Raw genomic sequence first — 25692 nt, forward strand, 5'->3', positions numbered from 1 at the left:
AGACTCTCCTTGCAGCCTGATGAAGTAAGCAGCTATACTGGTGAAGTCCAGCTGACAAGAAACTAGGTGGCCTCTAAGAACTGAGGTAAGCTCTAGGAGCTGAAGGCAGCCTCCATAAATTGAGGACAGCCTCAAGTCAATAGCCAGCAGAAAGCTGGGACCCTCAGTTTTATAACCACAAGGAAATTGACTCTGCCAGCAACCTGAGCGAGCTTGGAAATGAATTCTTCCTCACTCAGGCCTCTAGATGAGAATGCCGACCAGCTGATACCTTGACTACAGAGGACTCCTAATCAACCAAAATGGTGATAATAAATGCAAATGGTTTTAAGCTGCTAAGTTTGTGGTAAATTGTTATGTAGCGAGAGATAACTAATAAATATACTAATATGGGGTGTGAAGAAACAAGACGGCGCAGATGACCCAAGATTTCTGCCTTAAGTAAATAGAAGGATGGAGTGGCCATTAACTGAGATAGGGACATCTGGGGGAAGAGCAGCCTTGAGAAAAAGATAAGTGTGGGACATGCTGAGCATAAGATGCCTAGTACACAGACAGAAGGTTGAGACATCAATTAAAGAGTTGGAGATAGGGGCTCAGGTAAAAAGTCTAGGCTGCAAATACAAATTTGGGAGTCACCAAGTATAAAAGGCCAAGATACTATATGAGGTCACCAAAAGAGTGAATAAACAGACAGCAATGGACCAAGGGCTAAGCCCTGGTCTGACATCATTCAGAAGTCAGTCAGTTGAAGAGAAACCAGCTAAAGAGGCTGAGAAGGAATATGGAATTAAAAAAATTATCAAGGGAACGTGGCATCTTGGAAGTCAACTAAAGAAAGTGTTTAAAAGAGGAGGGAAGGATTAACTACTTCAAATGTTGGTGCCAGATCAAGTAAGATGAGAACAAACAATGGAAAATAAAAAATTCAGCTCCTAAGTCACACTAGCCATATTTCAGGTGTGAAATAACTACATGTGGCCAGTGACACGACAGGGTAATACAGAACCTTTGCATCATACCTGAAATTTCTATGAGACAGCACTGATCTATAGAAGACGATAAAGGGGCACAGATGTAGGTGAAGGGGAAATGTGGTGGCAGGAGTTTGTGGAAATAGTTTTCTGACCTTTATGTTTCAAAAGAGAGGCAGGAAGCAAGGCTATTAACTGAGAATGAAAACAGAAGAAAAGGTGGTAGGAATTTGAAAATGAAAAGATATTAGAGTTAAGAAGGAGAACAGGAGAGGGAAAGAGAAAGAATCAATGAACTATGGACCCATGTGGAGATCAAAGACTATTAGGGTATTAGAGAGAAAGATGTGAAAAGATTGGAAAGTGTCTCAGGTAAGATCCCCTGCAAGCAGAGCTGGAGATGGGGATTCCTGTAGAAGTGATTTACTGAGGGAATGCTCTCTTGACAAACATCAGGAAGTGAGACAAGCAAGGCAGCAGGAAGAAGGAGAGGATAAGCAAAAAGGTGGTCTCAGCTGAAGTATAGCTTTTGCCTGATCCCAAGGGGAGCCCTGGAACATGAATTTTCCCATGTAGAAGCAGGGTCAGACTCATGTACCTCCATCCAGCCAGTCAGCGGCTGGGGGCCAGGGTGACCATCCCATTTCATCCAGTACTGAGGGATTTCTTAGGACACAAGACTCAGTGCTAAAACTGGGAGAGTTCCAGTTAAACTGGCTGGTCACTGTACTAGGGGCTATCCTGGGGGTAGAGCATAGTAATCTAGGTGTTCGTGGGTAAGACAGCTCCAGTCTGCTGAGAGAACTCTTCAGAGAAAGGGTCAGCTATGAACTGACAACAGCCAAATTGCACAGCATCAGGTAACTGTGTGCACTAGCCAGGTAAAAATAAAGAGATTTGGGCAAGGCACCAACAGTGTCCACCACAGAAGGGGGGTAGAATGTGGAACATTTAGAAATGAGATTATAGAGGGGCTGCAGTTATTGATAATGACACAGTCTAGGAGGTGCCCACACAAATGACTTGCTGAGGTAGAGTCTGGAAAGACAGCATGAGCGCCTGAACAACTCTGGGGCTTCCTCTGGGTTGTCCAGCCAAGAAAGAATAGAGACTGACAGCTCTCTTTCCCCCAGAGGGAAGGGGGATGTGTAAGAAAAGCTCTGTAGAGATCTAATCTCCTATGAGATCTCTGGGTGCCACCTGTGCCACTCCCACTGCTGGCAAACAGTTCTTCTGATGAAAACCATGAAAATACCTAAAATCTGTATACCTAAAAACTATAATAATATGTGACTTTAAATTCATATTCAGAAAAGCATTTGTGTTCCAGGCAAAGAAAATAGTTTGAATCTATGTATGGGGAAAGAAAAGAATCTGGAGGAAGACTACTAACCTGACCTGACCATTGCAGAAATTAAAGGGCTTGAACTAAGGCAGCAGCAATGGGAATAGAGATTGGGCCAGCTCAATCCTACACAAAAAGAACAAAGCTGGAGGTATCAGGTTACCAGACTTCAAACTATACTACTGGGCTACAGTAACAATAACAGCATGGCACTAATACAAAAACAGATACACAGACCAATGGAACAGAATAGAGTCCAGAAATAAGGCTTCACACCTACAACCATCTGATCTTCAACCTCTGTCTCCCAGGTTCAAGCAATTCTCCTGCCTCAGCCTCCTGAGCAGCTGGGACTACAGGTGCCCGCCACCATGCCTGGCGAATTTTTGTATTTTTAGTAGGGATGGGGTTTTATCATGTTGGCCAGGCTGGTCTCAAACTCCTGATCTCAAGTGATCCACCCACCTCAGCCTCTGAAAGTGCTGGGGTTATAGGCATGAGCCACTGTGCCCAGTCTGACCAAGTTTTATTACAGAATTTGCTTGTGTTTCTTTGATTTTGCTAGACTAGTTGTGCAATGTGTTTTAACGACTATGGGGGGATGCAGAAACTAGGCCACCGCTGCCATATTTCCAGAATCCCTTAATGAACAGATGCTGGTTTTTTGGACAATCTTCATTAATAGAAAATGCCTAGAAAAAAGTTCCAGGTAATAAAATCAGCAAGATTAAATTTATAAATTTTTTTCTACAAGTCCACCTCCACAGCTAATTCCACTATGACAACACATATTCTCCCTTCAAAATGAGCAGCATGGGATCAGCAAATAGACTTTGAACCCTGGGACGTATTAGACGATGGTATAATTTCCACTAGCAAACTATAAATTCAAACCATTTGACCTTGGAACTATTAATTAAATTAAAAGATAAAGTAATCCCCTACTTATATAGAACTTACTACAAAACTTAAAGCAAAACATCAGAGACAGTATTTGAAAAACATGAATGCGTATCATGACAATGAATTTTTTGTAGCATTCAATTTTAAAAACTCAACGTATGTTAAAACAATTTGAAAGACTACTACCAAAATATTAACAGGGATTTTCCTTAGGTAGTAGAATTACTGGTGATTTATTTTTGCTTATCTGTGCTTTATAAATTTTCAAAATAAAAAACTAAGCTTCTTGCAAAAATGTTTAAAACAACTTACGCTAGAACCATGTTGTAATCTGAGTGGTTGAACATATATCCTCCAACAACCCACATAATGTTTCCATTGACCACAGCTTTATGAGATGCTCTGGGGAGCTTTAAGTTAGAATATTCCTCTCGAGTCCAAAATGACTGGTTAGCTGGTACAGGAACTGAACATCCAGGACCTAATAAAAACATAATGAATTAGCTTCACAAAATACAGCTTTAAAGCTTACTGCATTTCAAGTTTTCATCATCTAAATGTAACAAATATTTAAATAGTCTTTCCTTTGGCATTTAAATATCAGACAAATCCTTTAATTTGTTATTTTAATTTATTCAGGGCATTGACCAAGGGTAAATCACATACTTTCTAATGATGACTTGACTATATCCAGGTTAGAGTTTTTTTGGTAATGAAATACCTGCTTAAGCAACTCTCAGGAGAAAGCCCAGATAAATAAATAATTAATTCACATGAAAAATCTTAAGGATAAAATATATAGTTATCCCTCAATATCCACAGGGGATTGGTTCCAGGACCCCCTTGGTACCAAAATCCACAGATGCTCAAAGTCCCTAATTTAAACTAGTGGTGTAGCACTTGCATATAACCTACACACATCCTGCCATATACTCTAACTCACGTCTAGATTACTTATAATACTTAACATAATGTAAATGCTATATAAATGGTTTTCATATGTGTATCTTTTATTTGTATTATCTTTTTTTTTGAGACAGAATCTTACTCACTCTGTTACCCATGTTGGAGTGCAGTGGTATGATCTCGGCCCACTGCAACCTCCGCCTCCAGGGTTCAAGATATTTTCCTGCCTCAGTCTCCTGAGTAGCTGGGATTACAGGTGCCTGCCACCATGCCCAGCTAAATTTTTGTATTTTTTAGTAGAGACAGGGTTTCACCATGTTGGCCAAGCTGGTCTCGAACTCCTGACCTCAGGTGAGCTGCCTGCCTTGGCCTCCCAAAGTGCTGGGATTATAGGCGTGAGCCACCATGCCCAGCCCGTATTATCTTTCATTGTGTTTTTTTCTGAATATTTTCTACACACGGTTGTTTGAAATTGCAGATGCAGAATTTGTGGATATGGACGAATAAGTGTGATAACTAGACCTGGGAGCAATCATACAAACTATCCATCTTCTGGTAAATCAAGAAACTTAAACAAACTGAAGAGACAGGCTCCATTCTTGGGAGGTTTGGCTTCTGCTGCAATATTTGCACAATGGTAGATACTGAAATGCTTCAATTATTAACTCTACAATGTCAGCCAAACCCAACAAACTAAATTTAAACAAGCATATTTCCTTTCAAAATAAAAAGGTTCTGAGGAAGGGGTAAGTTTACAAGGAAAATCACCAAATTAATAACAGTTATTATCACTCACCCCTTAAAGAATTCCCTAAAGCTTCTTTAATTATTTCTGTAGATAATACTATTCACTATAGATAATACTATTCACTAACTCCTTTTAAGATTCTAATATATAAGGCCGGGCGCGGTGGCTCAAGCCTGTAATCCCAGCACTTTGGGAGGCCGAGACGGGCGGATCACGAGGTCGGGAGATCGAGACCATCCTGGCTAACATGGTAAAACCCCGTCTCTACTAAAAAATACAAAAAACTAGCTGGGCGAGGTGGCGGGCGCCTGTAGTCCCAGCTACTGGGGAGGCTGAGGCAGGAGAATGGCGGGAACCCGGGAGGCGGAGCTTGCAGTGAGCTGAGATCCGGCCACTGCACTCCAGCCTGGGCGGCAGAGCGAGACTCCGTCTCAAAAAAAAAAAAAAAAAAAAGATTCTAATATATAACTGATTCCAATTTTCTCTGAACTTAGAGTGTGTTTCTGAGGAAATATCATTATTGTCAGCTCTTGTCCGATCTCCCAGCTTGGCTCTCTGCTACATCCTTTTATGACCGAGTCCAAGTTCTTCAACTTTCACAAACAGGTTACAAAAAACGGCCTACCCTCCATAATTCTAGAGACCACGACCACACATCTATGAAATTGAAATTCATAAGCAGCTGGATAGAGGGATGTTTCAAGCTTAAATGCTACCTGGTATTTATTAATATAAACTATATAGGTGCTAAGAATAAAGTCAATCTATTTATTTAGCTGGGAATGTTCTATAAATGGAAGAAAAAATAAAAATGAAAGAAGCTCCTACCCTGCCAGCCTGAGAAGCAGGAGCATCCTCTGACATCACTTGAATTGCAGATGCCTCGACGAGGAGAACCACAGTTGTCTGTACAGTAAGGAATGTCACATGCTTCACCTTTCCAGTTTTCAGAACATTCACATTCAACAGTATTGCTGTTATTACTGATCTTACACTCTCCTCGGCCTGAGCAGTTATTCGGACACATGTCAAAACTGTGAAAATAGCAGGGTAAATTACATTAACAGAACACAACACAACACTTCGATTAACTTAGCAGAACTTTCTCCCACACAGGTTTAAGAATCTCACTGTCTCAGTTCATTCACAAGCATAACTTCAGTACTTAAAGATTCAATCCAAATGGGTTTGCTCAACACTGCATAGCTAGAGCCTGAGGTACAAGAAATGAAATCAAATCAACCCTGCTGGATTCTCATAATAAGAGGATAAGAATAAATAACTCATAAAGTCAAAGAAATTACAAGGAGGGAGGAGATTTTTGCAGAACTGTCAGCTCCTCAAGGGTGGGAGGATTATCCTATTCTTCTTAGTAGCCTGCTAATGATAAGCTTTACAGAATTGCTGAGTTCATGGTTGCAAGTTTGGAAAGGAAAAGAATAAAACAAACTGCCAACAATAAACCACCATCCTCATGGTACATATTCCTCTGTATAGTCTCTGAAAATTTGTATATAATAGAATTTAAGGTTATTGCCCAGATTGGTATATTTAAAATTCCTTAGTAATTTTATCTACTCATTTCAGATGGAAGAAGGCAGGCTACTTTAACTTAATGTAAGAATTGAACTATGGCCAGGCGCAGTGGCTCACAACTATAATCTCAACACTTTGGGAGGCAGAGGCAGAAGAATCACGGTCAGGAGTTCGAAACCAGCCTGGCCAACATGGTGAAACCCCGTCTTTACTAAATATACAAAAAAATTATCTGGGCATAGTGGCGGGTGCCTGTAATCCCAGTTACTCAGGAGGCTGAGGCAGGAGAATTGCTTGAACCCAGGAGGTGGAGGTTGCAGTGAGCCGAGATCGTGCCACTGCACTCCAACACGGATGACAGTTAGACTCTGTCTCAAAAAAAAAAATAAAAAGAATTGAACTATAATGCATCCCATAATAACATAAGATACTTGTACTGACAGTGCTTTGAAACAATGTAATTCAGAATTTAAAAGAGGGGGATAAATGAGCTATCAAGGTACTTTAATGATATAGATTTATCCTACTATTGAGTACATGACAACTACTAATATTTGTTGAGCTGTACTTTGTAAAATTCCAATGTTTTTGTCCATTAGCAGAAAAGTCCCCCTCTTCTAGGAGAAGTTCAACAGCAGCAACACCTGGGTTTAAATTGTGTTCCCACCACTTACTTTGACAATCTACTTAACCTTTTCCTGTCAGTTTCCTCAATTATAAACAAGTAGAAAAACAGAGCCCAGACCTCAATGAATTTATAGAAAAATTTAAAATGAGAAAATCCATGTAAACTGCCTGATGCTATGCCTGGCACACTGTAAGCTCTCAATCTATGTTAGCCATTATTGTTGTTAAAACATAGTAGATAGTCTCCTGAATGAAACCACAAATACTAGACTTAAGAATCTTACCTGTAAGTAATATTAAATCCAGTCAAATTATAAGCAGCATCACTAAAAAAATGCAGCAGGGCATAACCTGATGTGGCAACAACCTCAGGGACAGTCTCATTGCCATCTCTCTCAGGAACAATGAGGCCACTGAAATGAAAACACACTTCTTATAGAGGGAAGCACAAGCACAGACATGTCAAATTGTAGCAGACACAAATTTAAAACAAATCCGTCCTTATAATTTAAAAACCACATCCAGGAAGAGAGGCAAATTCCTGTGATAAATACATAGTGCTACCCTACTAGTTCTGGATCCTTGAGGAACAGATCTGAATCTTTTGCTAGGCTTCCTTTATTCTGAGTTGTATTTCTAATGAGATTTGAAATCAATGGCCCTATTCTTTTTCTTATAAAACTTTTTATAGTGCTTCTTTGAAAAAATAAACTTCCACAATCACGTAAAGTAACAAATTTTATGAGTGATGAATACTACACATATATTGCTGAAAGACATGAGTTCTTTTTGTTTGTTTGTTTGTTTGTTTTGAGACAGAGTTTTGCTCTTGTTGCCCGGGCTACAGTGCAATGGCGCAATCTCAGGGCAACCTCTGTGTGCCGGGGTTCAAGCGATTCTCCTGCATCAGTCTCCTGAGTAGCTGGGATTACAGGTGCCCGCCACCATGCCCAGCTAATTTTTTAATATTTTTAGTAGAGACAGCGTTTCATCATGTAGGTCAGGCTGGTCTCGAACTCCTGACCTCAGGTGATCCACCCACCTCAGCCTCCCAAAACGTAGGGATTACGGGCGTGAGCCACAGCGCCCAAGATATTTTATATAAAATATTTATATAAGAATATGAAGAAGCTAAACAAACACCCATAACTCCAACACTGTTAGCATTCTAATGCATTTTCTTAGCCTAATTGATGTTATTTACATTGTATATTCTATTTTACAAATAAAACATATGCATTTTCTATATCATTAAAAGCTCCCTAGGTTCTCCTTAGGACCTCACTCACAACCCAGCACATAATAGATTCTAAATGTTTGTTGTGTGACTGGTATAAAACAAACAAACAAACAAAAAAACACTTACTGAGTAAAAAGGTCTAAATGATGCCTTTAAGACTCTAGAGCCATAATACCAACTTGCTTTCCAGAAGAGATATGTAACTTGAAATCATATCAATACAGAATGAACGGTCCATCCCACTTCACTCTGCCAACAGCAAGGACTACTAGGTTCTATTTTAATTTTGCTAATTTAATAAGTAAAAAGCAATATTTAAATTGTTGTTCTGAGTTCTTTTTACTCCTGAGGTTAATCGTTTTTCTTATGTCTACCTGCTGTTGCATTTCTTCATATGTCCGTGATTTTTGCCTCATTATTGATTCGCGACCACCACCACTACCATCATATTTGGTAAAAGCCGAGATCCTTGCCAAGCCCTACGCAATCTGTCCCAGACATACAACCTCATGCTCATTCACTCTGACCTAGCAATTCTATTTCTTTGTAGAAAAAATACTTGCTCATGTACACAATGACCAATATACAAGAATCCTAACCACAGCACTGTTCAGATGGCAACAGGTTGGAACCCATCTAAATGCTCATGCCCAGAAATCTGACTGCATAAGTCACTGCATATTACATAGGTCTGCGGGACTAACAAGAAGCTCATCAGGCATTCTGATAAGGGCATAGGGGAGAAGCAAGCTGCAAAACAATGGGCCTAGTACATGTGTACACTTACATGTACCTATATAAACGCATACAAAAATGACTGGAAGAGTCCATAAGCAAGGAATCAAAATGAAGAGGGAAAGGATTTTCATTTCATTTGTTTTGCTTTGTTTTATTTTGAGACAAGGTCTTACTCTGTCGCCCAAGCTAGAGTGCAGTGGCACGATCACAGTTCACTGCAGTCTTGACCTCCTGAGCTCAAGCAATCCTCCCACCTCAGCCTCCTGAGTGACTGGGACTACAGGCACACACCACCACGGCTGGTTAATTTTTAAAATTTTTTGTACAGATGAGGTCTCACCCTGTTGCCCAGGCTGGTCTTGAACTCCTGGGATCAAGTAATCCTCCTGCCCCAGCCTCACGAAGTGTTGCGGTTACAGGCCTGAGCCACTGTGCCTGGCCCTTTATTCAATATATATATATATTTTTTTCTTGAGACAGAGTCTCCCTCTGTCGCCCAGACTGGAGCACAGTGGCGCAATCTCGGCTCATCGCAACCTCCACCTCCCTGGTTCAAGCAATTCCCCTGCCTCAGTCTCCTGAGTAGCTAGGATTACAGGCATACACCACCAAGCCCAGATGATTTTTCTTTTTTTGTATTTTTAGTAGAGATGGGGTTTCACCATGTTGGCCAGACTGGTCTTGAACTCCTGACCTCAGGCAATCCGCCCACCTTGGCCTCCCAAAGTGCTGGGATTACAGGTGTGAGCCACCACGCCTGGCCCTTCAATTTTTAATATGAAGACAGAACTCTAGGAACTCTGAAACTCTGGTGCTCCAGGAGTTACAAAATAGTGATGCATTTTCTACTATGTATTCAACTAACAAATATTTACTAAGCATTTACTACCTGTGAGACACTGTTCTAGGTACCAGGAATACAACAGTGAATAAGACTATGTCCCTGCCTTCATGTAGTTCACATTAGAAAAACAACAAATAAGCCCAGATACTCCCCACATACATAATGCCAGGTAGAGACAAACGCTATGAAGGGAAGGAGAGCAGAGGGAAAGAACAGAAGGTGCTACTTTAGAAAGGGTGAAAGGAAGGCCTCTTGGAAGAGGTGACATTTGATTGGAGATGTAAATGAAGGATTAACCATCATCATGCTTTCACTGGTTATATACACCAGAATCCCTTGAAATGCTGAAGGAATAAGTACTGACAAGACCAGGGCCACCTGGAAACAGGTATGTCAAAAGCAATCTTCGGCTGGATGCAGTGGCTCACACCTGTAATCCCAACACTTTGGAGAGGCCAAGGCGGGAGGACTGCTTGAGCCCAGGAGTTCAAGACCAGCCTGGGCAACATTGTGAGACTCCATCTCCACAAAAAAAAAAAAAAAAAAAAATTAGCTGGGCATAGTGTTGCATTCTTGTGGTCTCAGCTACTAGGGAGGCTGAGGTGGGAGCATCTCTTGAGCCCAGGAGGTTGAGGCTGCAGTGAGCTACGTTCCTGCCTCTACACTCCAGCCTGGGGGAGAAAGAAAAGGAAAAGGGAAAGGGAAGAGGAAGGGGAAAGGGAAGGGAAGGAAAAGGGGAAGGGGAAGTGGGAAGGAGAAGGGGAAAGGGGAAAAGGGAAGGGGGAAAGGGAAGGGTTCCTCTAGATCACACAGTCTAACAACTGCCCCACCAGCACATAACTTTCTTTAAAAAAAAAAAAAAAAACTCTAAAAGGAATAATGTTCTTTTGAAGAATTTTCTCAATCACTCTCTCTGCTCTACCACTGCTACCACTGTTTATCAAATATACCGTCCAGGTGAACCACAGAGTGATGTACACCTGCTTGGCTCATGTTCCTACAAGGCTCCTGATAAGCTGATTCAAAGTGCCTGGCATACAACAAGAGCTCCATGAATTCTGATTAACAAACACAGTAACAAGTGAATCCCCAACAAGTACTATTACGATAACATCACACTTAGTTTTTGGGCCTGTGTTAAAGTTTGGGGTGCTTCTTGCTACAAGTTATATTTCAAATGCTGGCATAAAGATACACACTCCAACACTTGGCCAATGCCACTTTAAATGTTCAGCACAGCCATCCACCCTGCTCTTTGGCCTTGTAAATGAACCTTTAAAACCCAGAAAATGGCCTTGGTTCTCAGTTCAAAGATACGTCCGAGAGATTTCTAAGCCAAAGCGGGTAGAAAAACACGAGGACACAACAGTCACCTGATCTCCTGTCCTTGTGTACTGTTTGCCTCCTGTTAACTCCCTCACCCACACGGGACATCAGCCAGACAAGCCCCACGTGAGAAACACAAAAAATATTTGTTGAACTGATTTCTTTTTAAAGTAAAGGAAATAAAACGTTTGAGACAAAGAAATTTAGAAAGCCAGTTGCAGGTGGTTTCCTAAGGGGATATGCATTTTAGAAAAATATACAGTCATACACCACATAATGACACTTGGTCAACAACGGACCACATATATGACAGAGGTTGTATAAGATTATAATACTGTATTTTTTCTGTACCTTTCCATGTATAGATATGTTTAAATATACAAATACTATTGGGTTACAATTACCTACAGTATTCAGTACAGTAAGATGCTGTACAGATTTGTGGCCTAGGTACAATAGGCTGTACCATATCAGCAGGATGTACAGTAGGCTATACCATCTATTGGTGTAAATACACCCTAACAATTCAGAACACTCCATATATTTGGTGTTAAATTGCTTCTGTTTAACTACTAATGTAAATGTACTTATTGAAAAAAATATATATAATAAGTATGTTCCTGATTTCTCCACAGGTAGCCACTGTTCATTTTATGTGTACTGTTCCAAAAAGTTTCCCTCACTCATGATGCACATACATATACACACACAGTTATATTTGAACTCAACAAATAACTCCTGAAGGCCTATGCAATGGGCACTACACAAGGAACGTGATGGATGTTATTCCTGATTTAAATTTTTCACAGAAATAGTTTCATTCAATATATTACTCTCAAAATATTTTGTAACGATAAACTTCACCACCACCACAAGGAGCAGGTGAACTTAATAGACCTATCACAATTTTACAGATCAGGAAACTGAAGAGAGAAGTCACGTACTATGCCTAGAAACTTACCCAGGGCTACAGAAACCAAGTTAGCACTAACACACAAGTGATGGTGGGACTCAAGAACTAGTATTTTTTCCATAAAATAAATGTGTTAAGTGATAATAAAGGTGAACCCAGTAAGAATGCAATCCAGAAGATATGTTTAAATTTAGAATCAAACAATGATGGAAAAACGCTTATATGACTGAGCTTACCTAAATGCAGCAACTAGCGGTGCATAAATTGAGTCCCCATCATAAACGTATAAATGGTCCCAACTACACTCTGTAGCAAAATGATTGAAACGAAGTCTCATTATTCTATTTGGCCTGAAAAGAATAAAAAAAAGGAATTTATAATAAAATTATTGTAACTATCAGACATTTGAGAATATAAAAATTCAGATTTTTAAATTAATAATATGTAACACAGTCTAACAACTGCCCTATCAGTACTCCTTCATTTGTCAAAGATTTATTTAGTACTCTCCATGTGCAAGACTACTAAACATGCAATGGGAAACAAAATTGATGTGGTCCATGATTCTGGGCCTTACAGTCCATTCAGTGGCCACTCTTTAATGGCCTCTGAACCAACCAATTAGCCTTACCATTTCTGCACTTCCTTATTCAACTTCAGATTCCACACTACGTCATTTCATAAACATGCCTGCCAATCCTCTAAATTTGCCAGCCCCTCTGATTTTTCATGACACTGGCTGGCAAAAGCTCTGTTCTACAGGAAACCAGTTATCTGCTCTAAGATTGAATCAGGAAAAAAAAAAGAGGGGGGGCGGTGGAGGTAAAAAAAAAAAAAAAAAAAAACCTAAGCTGTATTGGAGAAAGCCATACCTCTACACCACACCACTAGATAGACTGGTTTCGGCATTGGTCTCTGCTCTCCAACTGCAAATGGCACTTAGATTCTGCCAGCAATCCTACCAATTCTCTCTCACTCTCCACAACTGCTACTCTCAACGACTATTTCAAATCACCCAGTCCCACCTCCCTGCTTATGCTCAGCAACCAGACAAAAAACCCTAAAATTCCCATTTTCCAAAATTCTATACCTATCTGCCTCTCTTTTTGTTTCTCAAATATTTTACATCTCCCTCTCATCTGGAACTTTTGCATCCACATTTAAATCTGCTTAAGTATCACATATTTTACAAAAATAAAAACAGGCCGGGCGCGGTGGCTCACGCTTGTAATCCCAGCACTTTGGGAGGCCAAGGTGGGCGGATCACGAGGTCAGGAGATCGAGACCATCCTGGCTAACACAGTGAAATCCCGTCTCCACTAAAAAAGACAAAAAAATTAGCCAGGCGTGGTGGTGGTTACCTGTAGTCCCAGCTACTCAGGAGGCTGAGGCAGGAGAATGGCGTGAACCCAGGAGGCGGAGCTTGCAGTGAGCCGAGATCGCGCCACTGCATTCCAGCCTGGGCAACAGAGCGAGACTCCGTTTCAAAAATTTAAAAAAATTAAAAAAATAAAAATAAAAATAAAAACAAAAAGCCTCAAATCCCGACTCTCCCTCTACCAAATACCTGCCCTAACGTTTCTCCTCCTAATAAGGTAAAACTTCGCAGAAAACTTTGCTTTCTCCAGTGCCTCTATCTCACTCACCCCTTCACTCTCTAGCCTGGCTTCAGTCCAACACTCCACTCAGAAAGCTCTGGGAATATCAACATCATTATATCCTGCTGATGCCTAATTCTATTTCTCCAGTTTAGACCTTTCCTCTACCCCACACTTATCTAACATCTCTAGGTTAACAACTAAATAAATACATAAACAAGTAAACTCAGATGGTGATGAATACTGTGAAGAATTATTAAAAGAAGGTGATGTGGCAGCACAAAAAGCAGTAGGGAGATAGCCCAGTAAGCTTTGGCAACATGAGAATGACAAGAGACAAGCCATGTGAAAAGCCCAGGGAGGGAACAGCATGGTCTTAAGGGAGAAAGAGGCTGACATGTCCAAGCAACATGAAGAAAATCAGCGTGCCTGAAACACAGCAAACAGAAAATCTTAAGAGATGAGAAGTGGGAGGTGGGCAAGGGGCAAAAGCAGGAGGCCAACTTCAAGGCTACTGTGTGGCCCAGGAGAGAGGATGGTGGGTCTCCCAGTTGTAGAGATGGAGGTGAAAAGGAGTCTGGTGATGGATTGGGGAGACACTCTTTTTTTTCAAGACGGAGTCTTGCTCTGTCACCCAGGCTGGAGTGCAGTGGCCGGATCTCAGCTCACTGCAAGCTCCGCCTCCTGGGTTCACGCCAATCTCCTGCCTCAGCCTCCCCAGTAGCTGGGACTACAGGCGCCCGCCACCTCGCCCGGCTAGTTTTTTGTATTTTTTTTTTTTAGTAGAGACGGGGTTTCACCGTGTTAGCCAGGATGGTCTCGATCTCCTGACCTCGTGATCCGCCCGTCTCGGCCTCCCAAAGTGCTGGGATTACAGGCTTGAGCCACCGTGCCCGGCCGACATTCTAAAGGGAAAACTGACAGAACTTACTGACAGGCTAAATGTGGGGAATAAGAAAAAGGAGGAATGAAAGTTTCTTTGCTTCATTTTTCGCTTACACTGAGGAGGAACAACCATTGAGAGCATATTCAGAAAAACAAGTGGAAGAGGGCATCAGGTGGTTATGAACTGATAGGACAGAGCAGAGCTCCTTAGAGCAGCACTTCTCAAAATGAAGTCCACAAAATGCTACAGGTCCTGAGACCCTTATGGGAAGTCCCAGGAGGTCAAAACTATATTCACAGTAAAACTAAGATAGCATATATTTTATCGCCATGCTGGCATTTACTAATGGTTCAAAGAGCAATGGTGGGTGAAACTGTGGGCATCTTAGAACAAATTGAGACAACAGCAGCAAATGGTACTAGTGATCACTGCTGTTCTTCACCACCAATTGCTCACAGGAAAAAGAAAAACTGCCAGTTTCATTTAAGGATATCTTGATTAAGCAGTTTAAAACTTCTAATTTTATTAAATCCTGACCAATTAGTAGACATCTCTTTAATATTCTGACAAGATGGAAAGTAAATATAAAACACTTCTCTTGCCTAATAGAAGCGCCATGGTTTTCTCAATGAAAACCACTTTTGCTACTGTTTAAGTTGCAAGCTGAATTAGCTACTTTTTTCTTACAACACCATTTACCATGCTTACTTGAAAGAACAATCAACAAATTATGGTTATTCAGAGTTGGATATCTGGCAGACATTTTCTTAAAAATTAGGAAAGCAAGCCTGTCACTTCAAAGAAAACAACTGACAGTATTTGCTGCCAAAGATAAAATACAAGCTTTCAAGTAGTAATCAGGATTTTGGAAAATTTGTTATCTGCCATACTTAGAACTTTTTGAGGAGACTGATGGTGATATTAACTAATGTGATTTTTTAAATATTATGTAAGGGAATAAATATATCAACATATGGAAGATCTGCATAATTCAATGACCTATTGTTTTCCAAATGACCTATATATCATGTTACCAAATCATGGATGGGCAAAAGATCCACTCAGTGCAAGAAAACCAATGGATTTTAATTTAACAAGTACCAGAAGTTCCTTCACATAGTTTCAGATTCCAAACTGCAATTTACTTTTAAGAAATTACTACTTGTTAAGTTTTGATATGGTATCAAAGAAGACTATATACAATTATTTTATAATACTGTACTATTAATATCTTTTTTCCTACTTCATATTCAAGTGAGGCCTCATCTTCTTGACACGCTTCAATCACAATAACATACTGCAACAAAGTGAATGCAGAAGATATGATAATTCAGCTCTTTTATCAAGCTAGACATTAAAGAGATTTGCAAAAATGTAAAACAATGTCATTCTTTTCACTACAATTTTTAAAATATGAGGTTCTTTTTCATTAAAATATCATTTGTACTAACATGTAGTGGGCTTATAATTGTTGCTTTTAAATGAATAAATAATATTTGTTGGTTATAAGTTCTAATATGGTGAACACAGACAAACATAAACTTATCTGGGGCCGGGGGCGGTGGCTCACGCCTGTAATCCCAGCACTTTGTGAGGCCAAGGCAGGACAATCACTTGAGGTCAGGAGTTCGAGACCAGCCTGGCCAACATGGTGACACCCTGTCTCTACTACAAAATACAAAAACTTAGCTGGGCATGGTGGCACATGCCTGTAATCCCAGCTACTCAGAAGGCTGAGGCAGGAGAATCGCTTGAACCCGGGAGGTGGAGGTTGCAGAGAGCCAAGATCACACCACTGTACTCCAGCCTGGGCCACAGAGTGACACGCCATCTCAAAATAAATAAATAAATAAATAATAAACAAACTTATTTAGAATCCTCAAAGTTTAAGAGTGTAAAGAAGTCCTGAGACCAAAAAAGTTTGAGAAATACTGCTTTAAAAGTCTCCCATGAAGACAAGGAGAAAAAAAGCAACAGCTAGAGGGACACAGTGGGTCCAGAGAAGGGATCACTTAAGCAATAAGTTATTACAATTTTCTTATCCACAACAAAAATAGATACTTAGAAAAATAACACAATATTGTAATTTTCTAATGCTTTAAGCAAACCATTAAAAATATGTAACTGTGGCTGGGCGCAGCGGCTCACGCCTGTAATCCCAGCACTTTGGGAGGCCAAGGTGGGCGGATCACTTGAGGTCAGGAGTTCCAGACCATCCTGGTTAACATGGTGAAACCCCATCTCTACTAAAAATACAAAATTAGCAGGGCGTGGTGGCACGCACCTGTAATCCCAGCTACTCAGGAGGCTGAGTCAGGAGAATCGCTTGAACCTGGGAGGTGGAGGTTGCAGTGAGCCGAGATCACGCCACTGCACTCCAGCCTGGGTGACAAGAGCAAAACGCTGTCCCATAAAAAAAAAAAAAAATATATATATATATATATATATATAACCATTTCTGAACTATTACAGTTGGAAATACACAAATTTGTGGTGTGTACAATTCATTTGCAGCATTAAATCAACATGAAACTTTTAAATTAATGAAGGCTAAGAAAAATAAAATTCACTTGTCAAATGAAAGGTTATCAAGTAAATGTTTTAAGTACTTTATGCTACAGATCGTTAATTTTATTTGTGGGAAAACTAATGCCACACTGACCTCTATGCTAAGAAAACAAAAATTAAGTCAGCCATTTCTACTTACTGTCCTTCAATGAGCCAGGTGCACTTCGTTTTATATTTATAATTTCCAGGTCCATCTGTTACAAACCCAGAAGATCCAGTTAGTCTGTAATTTAAATCAAAAAAGAAAACTTAAGTCTATGATATTAATTTCATATATTTTTATATATTTTCATATATTAGTATTTTTAAATTCCTAATATAATACAAATTAAACATAATGGGCACATTAACACATACTGTAACCAGTAGAAAATGACTAGTTATATTCAGATTGCATAAATTTAGATGAAACAAATACTTATCACATACATGAAAAAAGAAGACAGCAAAATATCAAAAGCAACAGGAATGAACAAAACATACCTAAATCTTAATTTTATGTCATCCTTTTTCCTTTTGGTAAAGATGGGTCTCGCTATGTTGCCCACGCTGGTCTCAAACTCCTAGCTTCAAGAGATCCTCCCACCTCGGCTTCCCAAAGCACCAGAATTACAGGCTTGAGCCTTCACACCCAGCCATAAATTTCTTAAATTTGTTTTTTATTTTTTGTAGAGACAGAGTCTCACGAAGTTGCCAGGCTTGAACTTATGGCCTCAAGCAATCCTCCTCTCTTGGCCTCCCAAAATGCTGGGATTACAGGCATGAACCACTGCAACCAGCAAGTATCTGCTGCTATATAAAAATTTTTAATATTTAAGAAGGATGCTATTTCCTTCATCATGGCTATTTCCAGATCATTTTTCTTCCCTCTTTCATCAACAACATCAGCCACTCGGAACACAAGCTCGCTTCTGGATCTGCCTCCCTTACCTTCTGAGTCATCTCCCAGCTACTCCTAATGCACTAAAGATATTAATAAATCGTTCACTCTATTCCACTATCTGCATCAACATCTAAGATGTTCCATCCAAAACCCAGCCTCTCCATTTCTTACCCTCACCATTAACTATCTTTTCCTCCACCCCTCTTTAGCCATCCCCTTCTCTGGCCCTTGCTATTACCAGTAGCAACATTACCCACAAAAAAAGCACCCTAACCTCTGACTACTGTCTCATGTCTCCAGTTCATTTAGCCTATTTCCCCCTTTCCAATGAGTCTTCAGCCCCATGGAGACCACCAATACACCAAACTATCATTTCTTCACTGTTTACCACCTACCATTCACACATGTCACTTTCTCACATACCTAGTTAAGATCCCATAGCCCATCACAAGAATCATACCCTGCAAACCCCTTGATGTTCTTGCCTTTCTCTCCCTCTGCTGTACTCGCCTGATAGAGATGTATCCATGCCTTACTCCCCAAAATCCATTCCACCCCAAAATGTTAGTTGAAGCCAATCATGTTTTCCCATGCCCCTTGTCATTGACTGATTAGAAATGTGTATCAATTAAAATTAGGTGTGGGCTGGGTGTGGTGGCTCTTGCCTGTAATCACAGCAGTTTGGAGGCTGAGGCAGGAGGACTGCTTGAGGTCAGGAGTTCAAGATCAGCCTGGCCAACACAGCAACACCCTCATCTCTATTTTAAAAAAAGAATATATATCTATATAGACACATATATATACACACACATATAGAGAGAGAGAGAAAAAAAAATTAGGCTTTAATGCAACTGACGGAAAAACCTAAATAGTAATGGACTAACCACCAAGATAAAAAAATCCAAAGGTAAGCAATCCAGAGCATGGAAATCCAAGGCATTTCCATGATCATCAGGGACCTAATGCTGTTCTATACTATTACTCTGTCATCCCCAACATGTGGTTTCTACCTCATAATCCAAGATAGTGGCTCAAGCTCCAGCTATTATACCCAAATTCTACCCAGCAGGAAGGAGGAAAAGAAAATGGAGGGTACACCCTCTCTCCCCCTGTTAAGTCACACATGAAAATTCAACTTACATTCGATTAGCCAGAAGTTACTGACATGTCTACAAGTAGAGGGAGGCTGAAAAATGTAACCGTTATCCCAGATAATCATGTACCCATCACAAAATCAGAATTCTTTTTACTAGAGAAGTACGAAAAGGCTATGATGTGTAACCATGAACCTCTGACACAGCATGTAATCTAATACTTAGATGTGAGGGCACATCTGATGGATGACTTCCAGGAAATATTTTCTCATTCTTAAGAAAGTGTGTGGACAGGGAGACACGCCACCTAGATCTCCTCTTCAAGGAAGGACTTGCTGCCAGCAGCAGCAGGGAAGGTGGTCAGCAGAACATCAATTCCTTCAGGGGCTGCCTTGCTTCAGGTTTTGCCCTTCCCATGGCAGCCCATACCATAAAGAGTATAAAGGCCCAGGCATTTCAATCCAACATGGGGCAACTCAAATAAGCAACCCTGACCCAGAGTTCCCCTTTGTCAGGACTGCATTGGAGCTCAACTTCTTCCTTTGCCTAATTCTGCCTAATTCCTAAAACACCTTCCTCTACAACACTAAAATCAAGTTGTAACCCAGACTCAGCCTTAGCAAATGCTTTTTAAAAAACAGCCTATGACAAACATCCAAGAAGAGACCGTCTCATTCTTCTCTCTCTGGACTTGGCTATGGCTGGATTTTACAGCTGGAAGTACTACAGCCTGAACACAAAGCCTGTGCTATGCCTAAACACAAAGCCAACACCAAAAATGACAAATCAAAGGAATGCAAAGTCCCTGAAAAAATAGTATCAACCACCCACAAAAACCACCTTACTCTAGGCTTCGAGTTTCTTAGTTAATTTCCCACTGGTTATTGTTTTATTGCATGTGTGTGTGTGTACACACTTCCTTGATTCTTTGTTTTAGGGCCTAACATAAAAGGTTTAATGGCTCTCCACTATGCCTCTCCTACTCCTAAGAGTTTCAGTGGACTTCACATGAACACTTAGGTTTGCAAATCAACATCAGTTTTGGAAAAGAAATAATTGTGGTTTTTGTTTTTTTTGTTTTTGAGACAGAATCTCACTCTGACACCCAGGCTGGAGTGCAGTGGCACGCTCAATGGCTCACTGCAGCCTCAAACTCCTGGGCTCAGGTGATTCTCCTACCTCAGCCTCTGGAGTAGCTGGGACTACAGGCACACACCACTATGCCTAGCTAATTTATTTTAATTAATATTTTTTTTTAGAGATGAGTCTTGCTATGTTGCCCAGGCTGGGAAATAGGTCAGTTTTATTTTAAATGTTTACTTAGTATCTTTAAATATACATATTTATATAATTTTACAGATAATGCACAGATATGATCACAGACAATTTTTTTTTAACCTACTTCCCCAGTTACTCTGACCCACCCTTGACCAAGGTAAACATTTAACCACCTAGCAGGAATTCCTAAATACTTTTCTTCATACTCATGAGCCTATGATATAGGCATGGTTCTCTTAAATTATTTTTTGGTTACGCAAATTATTACATACTTTTCTGCATCTTTCTTTGCTCACTCAACAAAACCTTACGGAAATTTCTCAAACTAATCTGGTATTAGTCTAATTTATTTTTTCTTTATGTAGCATAATATCCCATCTATGGAGGTATCATTTTTCCTGCCTTTCCCTACTAATGTTCATTTTGTTTCCAGTTGGCTGACAATATGCACATCACTGCAATAAATATCCCTATACATATGGCCTTACTTGGGCTTTTATTTCTAAGATTAGAAATCTTAGGAGGAGGTATACTAGGCCAAAAGGAATATGAATTTTAATTGTTAACCAAGCTGTCAAATTATTTTCCAAAAGGCTGTAACAATTCACATTTGCACCAGTAATGTATGAGAATATGCTATTCTCCACATCCTCTCAGCATTAGGTGTTCCTGTTTCTTTTAAATTATGTGTTTTTAATTCAAAATTCCCTGTGTTCTAATAAATGGCCCACAAGTGGTTACTGAAAGTTTAAAGGAATTTGAAAGAGAAAGGCCAGGAATATCAACCTAAAATTTCAGGTCAAGTTTTACAGTATCGTTGATAATCTAGGTGTGGGCATGGGCAACACCTGTATGCTAGGAAAACCTAGTTCACTGGCAGTCACACAAAGGCATCAAACTGAAAGGCATTTCAATAATGTAAGGCTACAAATATAAAGAATAAAGATCTTGCCACTACCAATTTCTCAGTTCAAGAATACTGAGGCAATTCTGCAGTGGAAACAAATATAGGGAGAATAGGGGAACAGGAGGCAGGTTTCAAAGGAGTCATCTCATAGTTATTTCTTTCTACTTTACCTGTATTATTACCAGACAACATAGCCTATAAAATCTCAACTTTTCTCATCTGTTAAGATTTTCTTTATGGTCAAGTACCTTGGACATTAAACTTTGACCACAGTTCCCTGGACATTAAAAAAAGATCTATTCCAGGAATTTAAAACACTATTTCTACACACATATAATCAGGTTTATTAAATGCACTATTCAATTCCTTATACTCGTATTTTCATCTACTAGACCTAATTCTGATAAACACGTACTGAAATCCTGGCCAGGTGCAGTGGCTCACACCTGTAATACCAGCACTTTGGGAGGCTGAGGTGGGTGGATCACGAGGTCAGGAGTTCGAACCCAGTCTGGCCAACATGGCAAAACCCCTCTACTAAAAAAACAACAACAACAAAATTAGCCAGGCATGGTGGCAAGCGCCTATAATCCCAGCTACTTGGGAGGCTGAGGTAGGAGAATCGCTTGAACCTGGTGGAGGCAGAGGCTGCAGTGAGCTGAGATCTCACCACTTCACTCCACCCTGGGTGAAAGAGCAAAACTCTGTCTCAAAAAAAAAAAAAAAAATTATATATATATTTTTTATATATATATAGTTCATAAACTATGTCTTTTACGATAGTAACAATTCATTTACCTAGTTTGATATTTAAATTTCGCCTTGTCTAATATTATTATAATTACTAATCTTTTGGATATTTTCCTGTATCTTAGATCTTTATTCAACTCTTTTATTTTCAGCTTTGTCTATCAAGTTTTCAATAGTTTGCTTCTTCGAAACAGGACTTGGTTAGGTTTTGTTTCTTAAACTAATCTCACAGTATTTTCCTGGAGCAATATATTGACAGTATTTTACTGGGACAATATATAATCTGACGGTATTTTACTGGCACAATATATAATCTATTTGCATTTAGTTTAATGACTGCTATACCTATTTGATTCCTTCCAACCAAATGTTTAATCAATCTTAGTGAAAAGTAATTTATATATAATAAGATGCAGCCACTTAAGTGTACAATTTGATAAGCTTTGACAAATATATACATGAAGTGTAATCTCCTCAAACAGGATATAAAACAGTTCCCTCACCCCCAAAGCTCTTTTATATCCCTCTCCAGGTAATCCCTACCAACGTCTGCCTCAAACATTGATCTTATCTTTCCCACTATAGATCAGTTTTACAAAATTTGATTTAATGGAATTAAAGACACTTTTGTGTCTTGCTCCTTTTTATAAACATAACTTTTCTAAGTATTGTATCAATAGTTTGCTCCTTCACACTGCTGAGTAGTATTCTCTTGTATGAAAATACACAACTTGTTTATTGGTGGACACTTGGATTATGTAATTATAGTCTTTTATAAATGAAGCTAAGACATCTACAAATCTTTCTGTGGACAGGTATATACATTTCTCTTGAATAAATATACAAAATGAAATCACTGGATCAAAGTATAGATATGCACTTAAATTTTTAGGAAACTGCCAAACTGTTTCCACCTTACAATCACATCTTCAAGGTATGAGAGCTCTACTTATTCCTCATCAGTTCCCACCTTTGGTATAATCAGACCTTTTATTGGTTATTCCAGTAAGTATGCATTATTCTATCTCATTATGACATAAATTTGTATTTTTCTGATATTTAAAGATTTTCAGAGGCTGGGCACGGTGGCTTATGTCCATAATCTCAGCACTTTGGGATGCCAATCCAGGTGGATCACTTAAGCCCAGGAGCTCAAGACTAGCCTAAGCAACATAGTGAAACCTCGTCTCTACAAAAAACTTAGCCAAGTGTGGTGGTATGACCTTTAGTCCCTTTGGAGGCTAAGGCAGAGGATTGCTTGAGCCCAGGAAGCAGGTTGCAGTGAGCCAAGATGGTGCCACTACACTGCAGCCTGGACAACAGAGGGAGAAACTGTCTCAAAAAAATAAAATAAAAAAGATTTTGAGTACCCTTTCTGTGTGTTTACTGATCATTTGCACATATTATTTTGTAATGCGTTTGTTCTTACTTTTGCCCTTCTTTTTCTTTCCAACTTTTATTTTAGGTTCAAGGGGTACATGTGCAGGTTTCGCAGGGGTTTGATGTACAGATAATTCCATCACCCAAGTAATCAGCGTAATACCTGAAAGGCAGTTTTTCAGTCCTCACTCTCCTCCCACCCTCCACCCTCAAATAGATCCGGTGTCTGTTGCTCCCTTCTTTGTGTCCATGTGTACTCAACGGTTAGTTCCCACTTGTAAGTGAGAGTATGTGGTATTTGGTTTTCTGTTCCTGCATTAATTCACTTAGAATAATGGCGTCCCTGCATCCACGTTGCTGCAAAGGACACAACTGCTTTCATTTTTACAGGTGGTAGTATTCCATGGAGTATATGTACCACATCTTCTTTTTTCTTTTTCTTTTTTGAGATGGAGGTTCACCCTGTCACCCAGGCTGGAGTGCAATGGCACGATCTCAGCTCAATTGCAACCTCCGCCTCCGGGGTTCAAGCAATTCTCTGCCTCAGCCTCCCAAGTAGCTGGGATTACAGGCGTCCACCACCATGCCCGGCTAATTTTTCTATTTTTAGTAGAGATGGGGTTTCACCATCTTGGCCAGGCTGGTCTTGAACTCCTGATCTTGTGATCTACCCACCTCAGCATCCCAAAGTGCTGGGATTACAGGCGTGAGTCACCACGCCCAGCCTTCTGGTTTTTCTATTTGTTTGTTTTTATACCTTAAGTCCTGGGATACATGCGCAGAACATGCAGGTCTGTTACACAGGTATACGCGTGCCTCGGTGGTTTGCTGCACCCATCAACCTGTCACCTACATTAGGTATTTCTCCTAATGCTGTCCCTCCCTAACCCCCCACCCCCCAACAGGCCCACACCAGTGTGTGATATTCTCCTCCCTGTGTCCATGTGTTCTAATTGTTCAACTCCCACTAATGAGTGAAAACATGCGATGTTTAGTTTTGTTCCTGTGTTAGTTTGCTGAGAATGGTGGTTTCCAGCTTCATCCATGTCCCTGCAAAGGACATGAACTCATTTGTTTTTATGACTGCACAGTATTCCATGGTGTACATGTGCCACATTTCCTTTATCCAGGCTATCAATGATGGGCATATGGGCTGGTTCCAAGTCTTTGCTATTATGAACAGTGCTGCAATAAACATATGTGTGCATGTATCTTTATAGTAGAATGATTTATAATCCTTTGGGTATACACCCAGTAACGGGATTGCTGGGTCAAATGGTTATTTCTGGTTCTAGAACCTTGAGGAATCGCCATACTGTCTTCCACAATGGTTGAACTTATTTACACTCCCACCAACAGTGTAAAAGCATTCCTATTTCTCCACATCCTCTCCAGCATCTGTTGTTTCCTGACTTTTTAATGATTATCATTCTAACTGGTGTGAGATGGTATCTCATTGTGGTTTTGATTTGCATTTCTCTAATGACCCGTGATGATGAGCTTTTTTTCATGTTTGTTGGCTGCATAAATGTCTTCTTTTCAGAAGTGGGTGTTCATATCCTTTGCCCACTTTTTGATGGGGTTATTTGCTTTTTTTCTTGTAAATTTGATCTCTGTAGATTCTGGATATTAGTCCTTTGTCAGATGGACAGTTTGCAAAAACTTTCTCCCATTTTGTAGGTTTTTCTGTTCACTCTGATGATAGTTTCTTTTGCTGTGCAGAAGCTCTTCAGTTTAATTAGATCCCATTTGTCAATTTTGGCTTTTGTTGCCTTTGCCTTTGGTGTTTTAGTCAAGAAGTCTTTGCCATGTCTTTGCCATGGGATTGCCTAGGTTTTCTTCTAGGGTTTTTATGGTTTTAGGTCTTACGTTTAAGTCTTTAATCCATCTTGAATTAATTATTGTATTAGGTGTAAGGAAGGGGTCCAGTTTCAGTTTTCTGCATATGGCTAGCCAGTTTTCCCAACACCATTTATTAAATAGGGAATCCTTTCTCCATTGCTTGTTTTTGTCAGGTTTCCCAAAGATTAGATGGTTGTAGATGTGTGGCGTTATTTCTGAGGCCTCTGTTCTATTCCATTGGTCTATATATGTTTTGGTACCAGTACCAAGCTGTTTTGGTTACCATAGCCTTGTAGTATAGTTTGAAGTTAGATAGCATGATGCCTCCAGCTTTGTTCTTTTTGCTTGGGATTGTCTTGGCTATACGGGCTTTTTGGTTCCATATGAAATTTAAAGAAGTGTTTTC

The 25692-nt window shown here is 39.9% G+C and overlaps 1 protein-coding gene across 4 annotated transcripts in view; it reads right to left on the bottom strand.

Annotated features, from left to right (window-relative positions):
• The window catches only part of ATRN (attractin), a 180252-nt gene that overhangs the window by 107130 nt on the left and 47430 nt on the right, over window positions 1-25692 (bottom strand). For all 4 annotated transcript variants that reach the window (XM_005568453.5, XM_074004867.1, XM_005568455.5 and 1 more), the window contains exons 2-6: window positions 17292-17375; window positions 12337-12450; window positions 7324-7452; window positions 5705-5910; window positions 3535-3703 (exon numbers count right to left, since the gene is read on the bottom strand). In XM_005568453.5, the coding sequence (XP_005568510.2) occupies window positions 3535-3703; window positions 5705-5910; window positions 7324-7452; window positions 12337-12450; window positions 17292-17375 (702 nt within the window). The remainder of the gene's footprint in view (window positions 1-3534; window positions 3704-5704; window positions 5911-7323; window positions 7453-12336; window positions 12451-17291; window positions 17376-25692) is intronic.

Source organism: Macaca fascicularis, chromosome 10, assembly GCF_037993035.2.
Source record: "Macaca fascicularis isolate 582-1 chromosome 10, T2T-MFA8v1.1".
Lineage (NCBI taxonomy): Eukaryota > Metazoa > Chordata > Mammalia > Primates > Cercopithecidae > Macaca > Macaca fascicularis.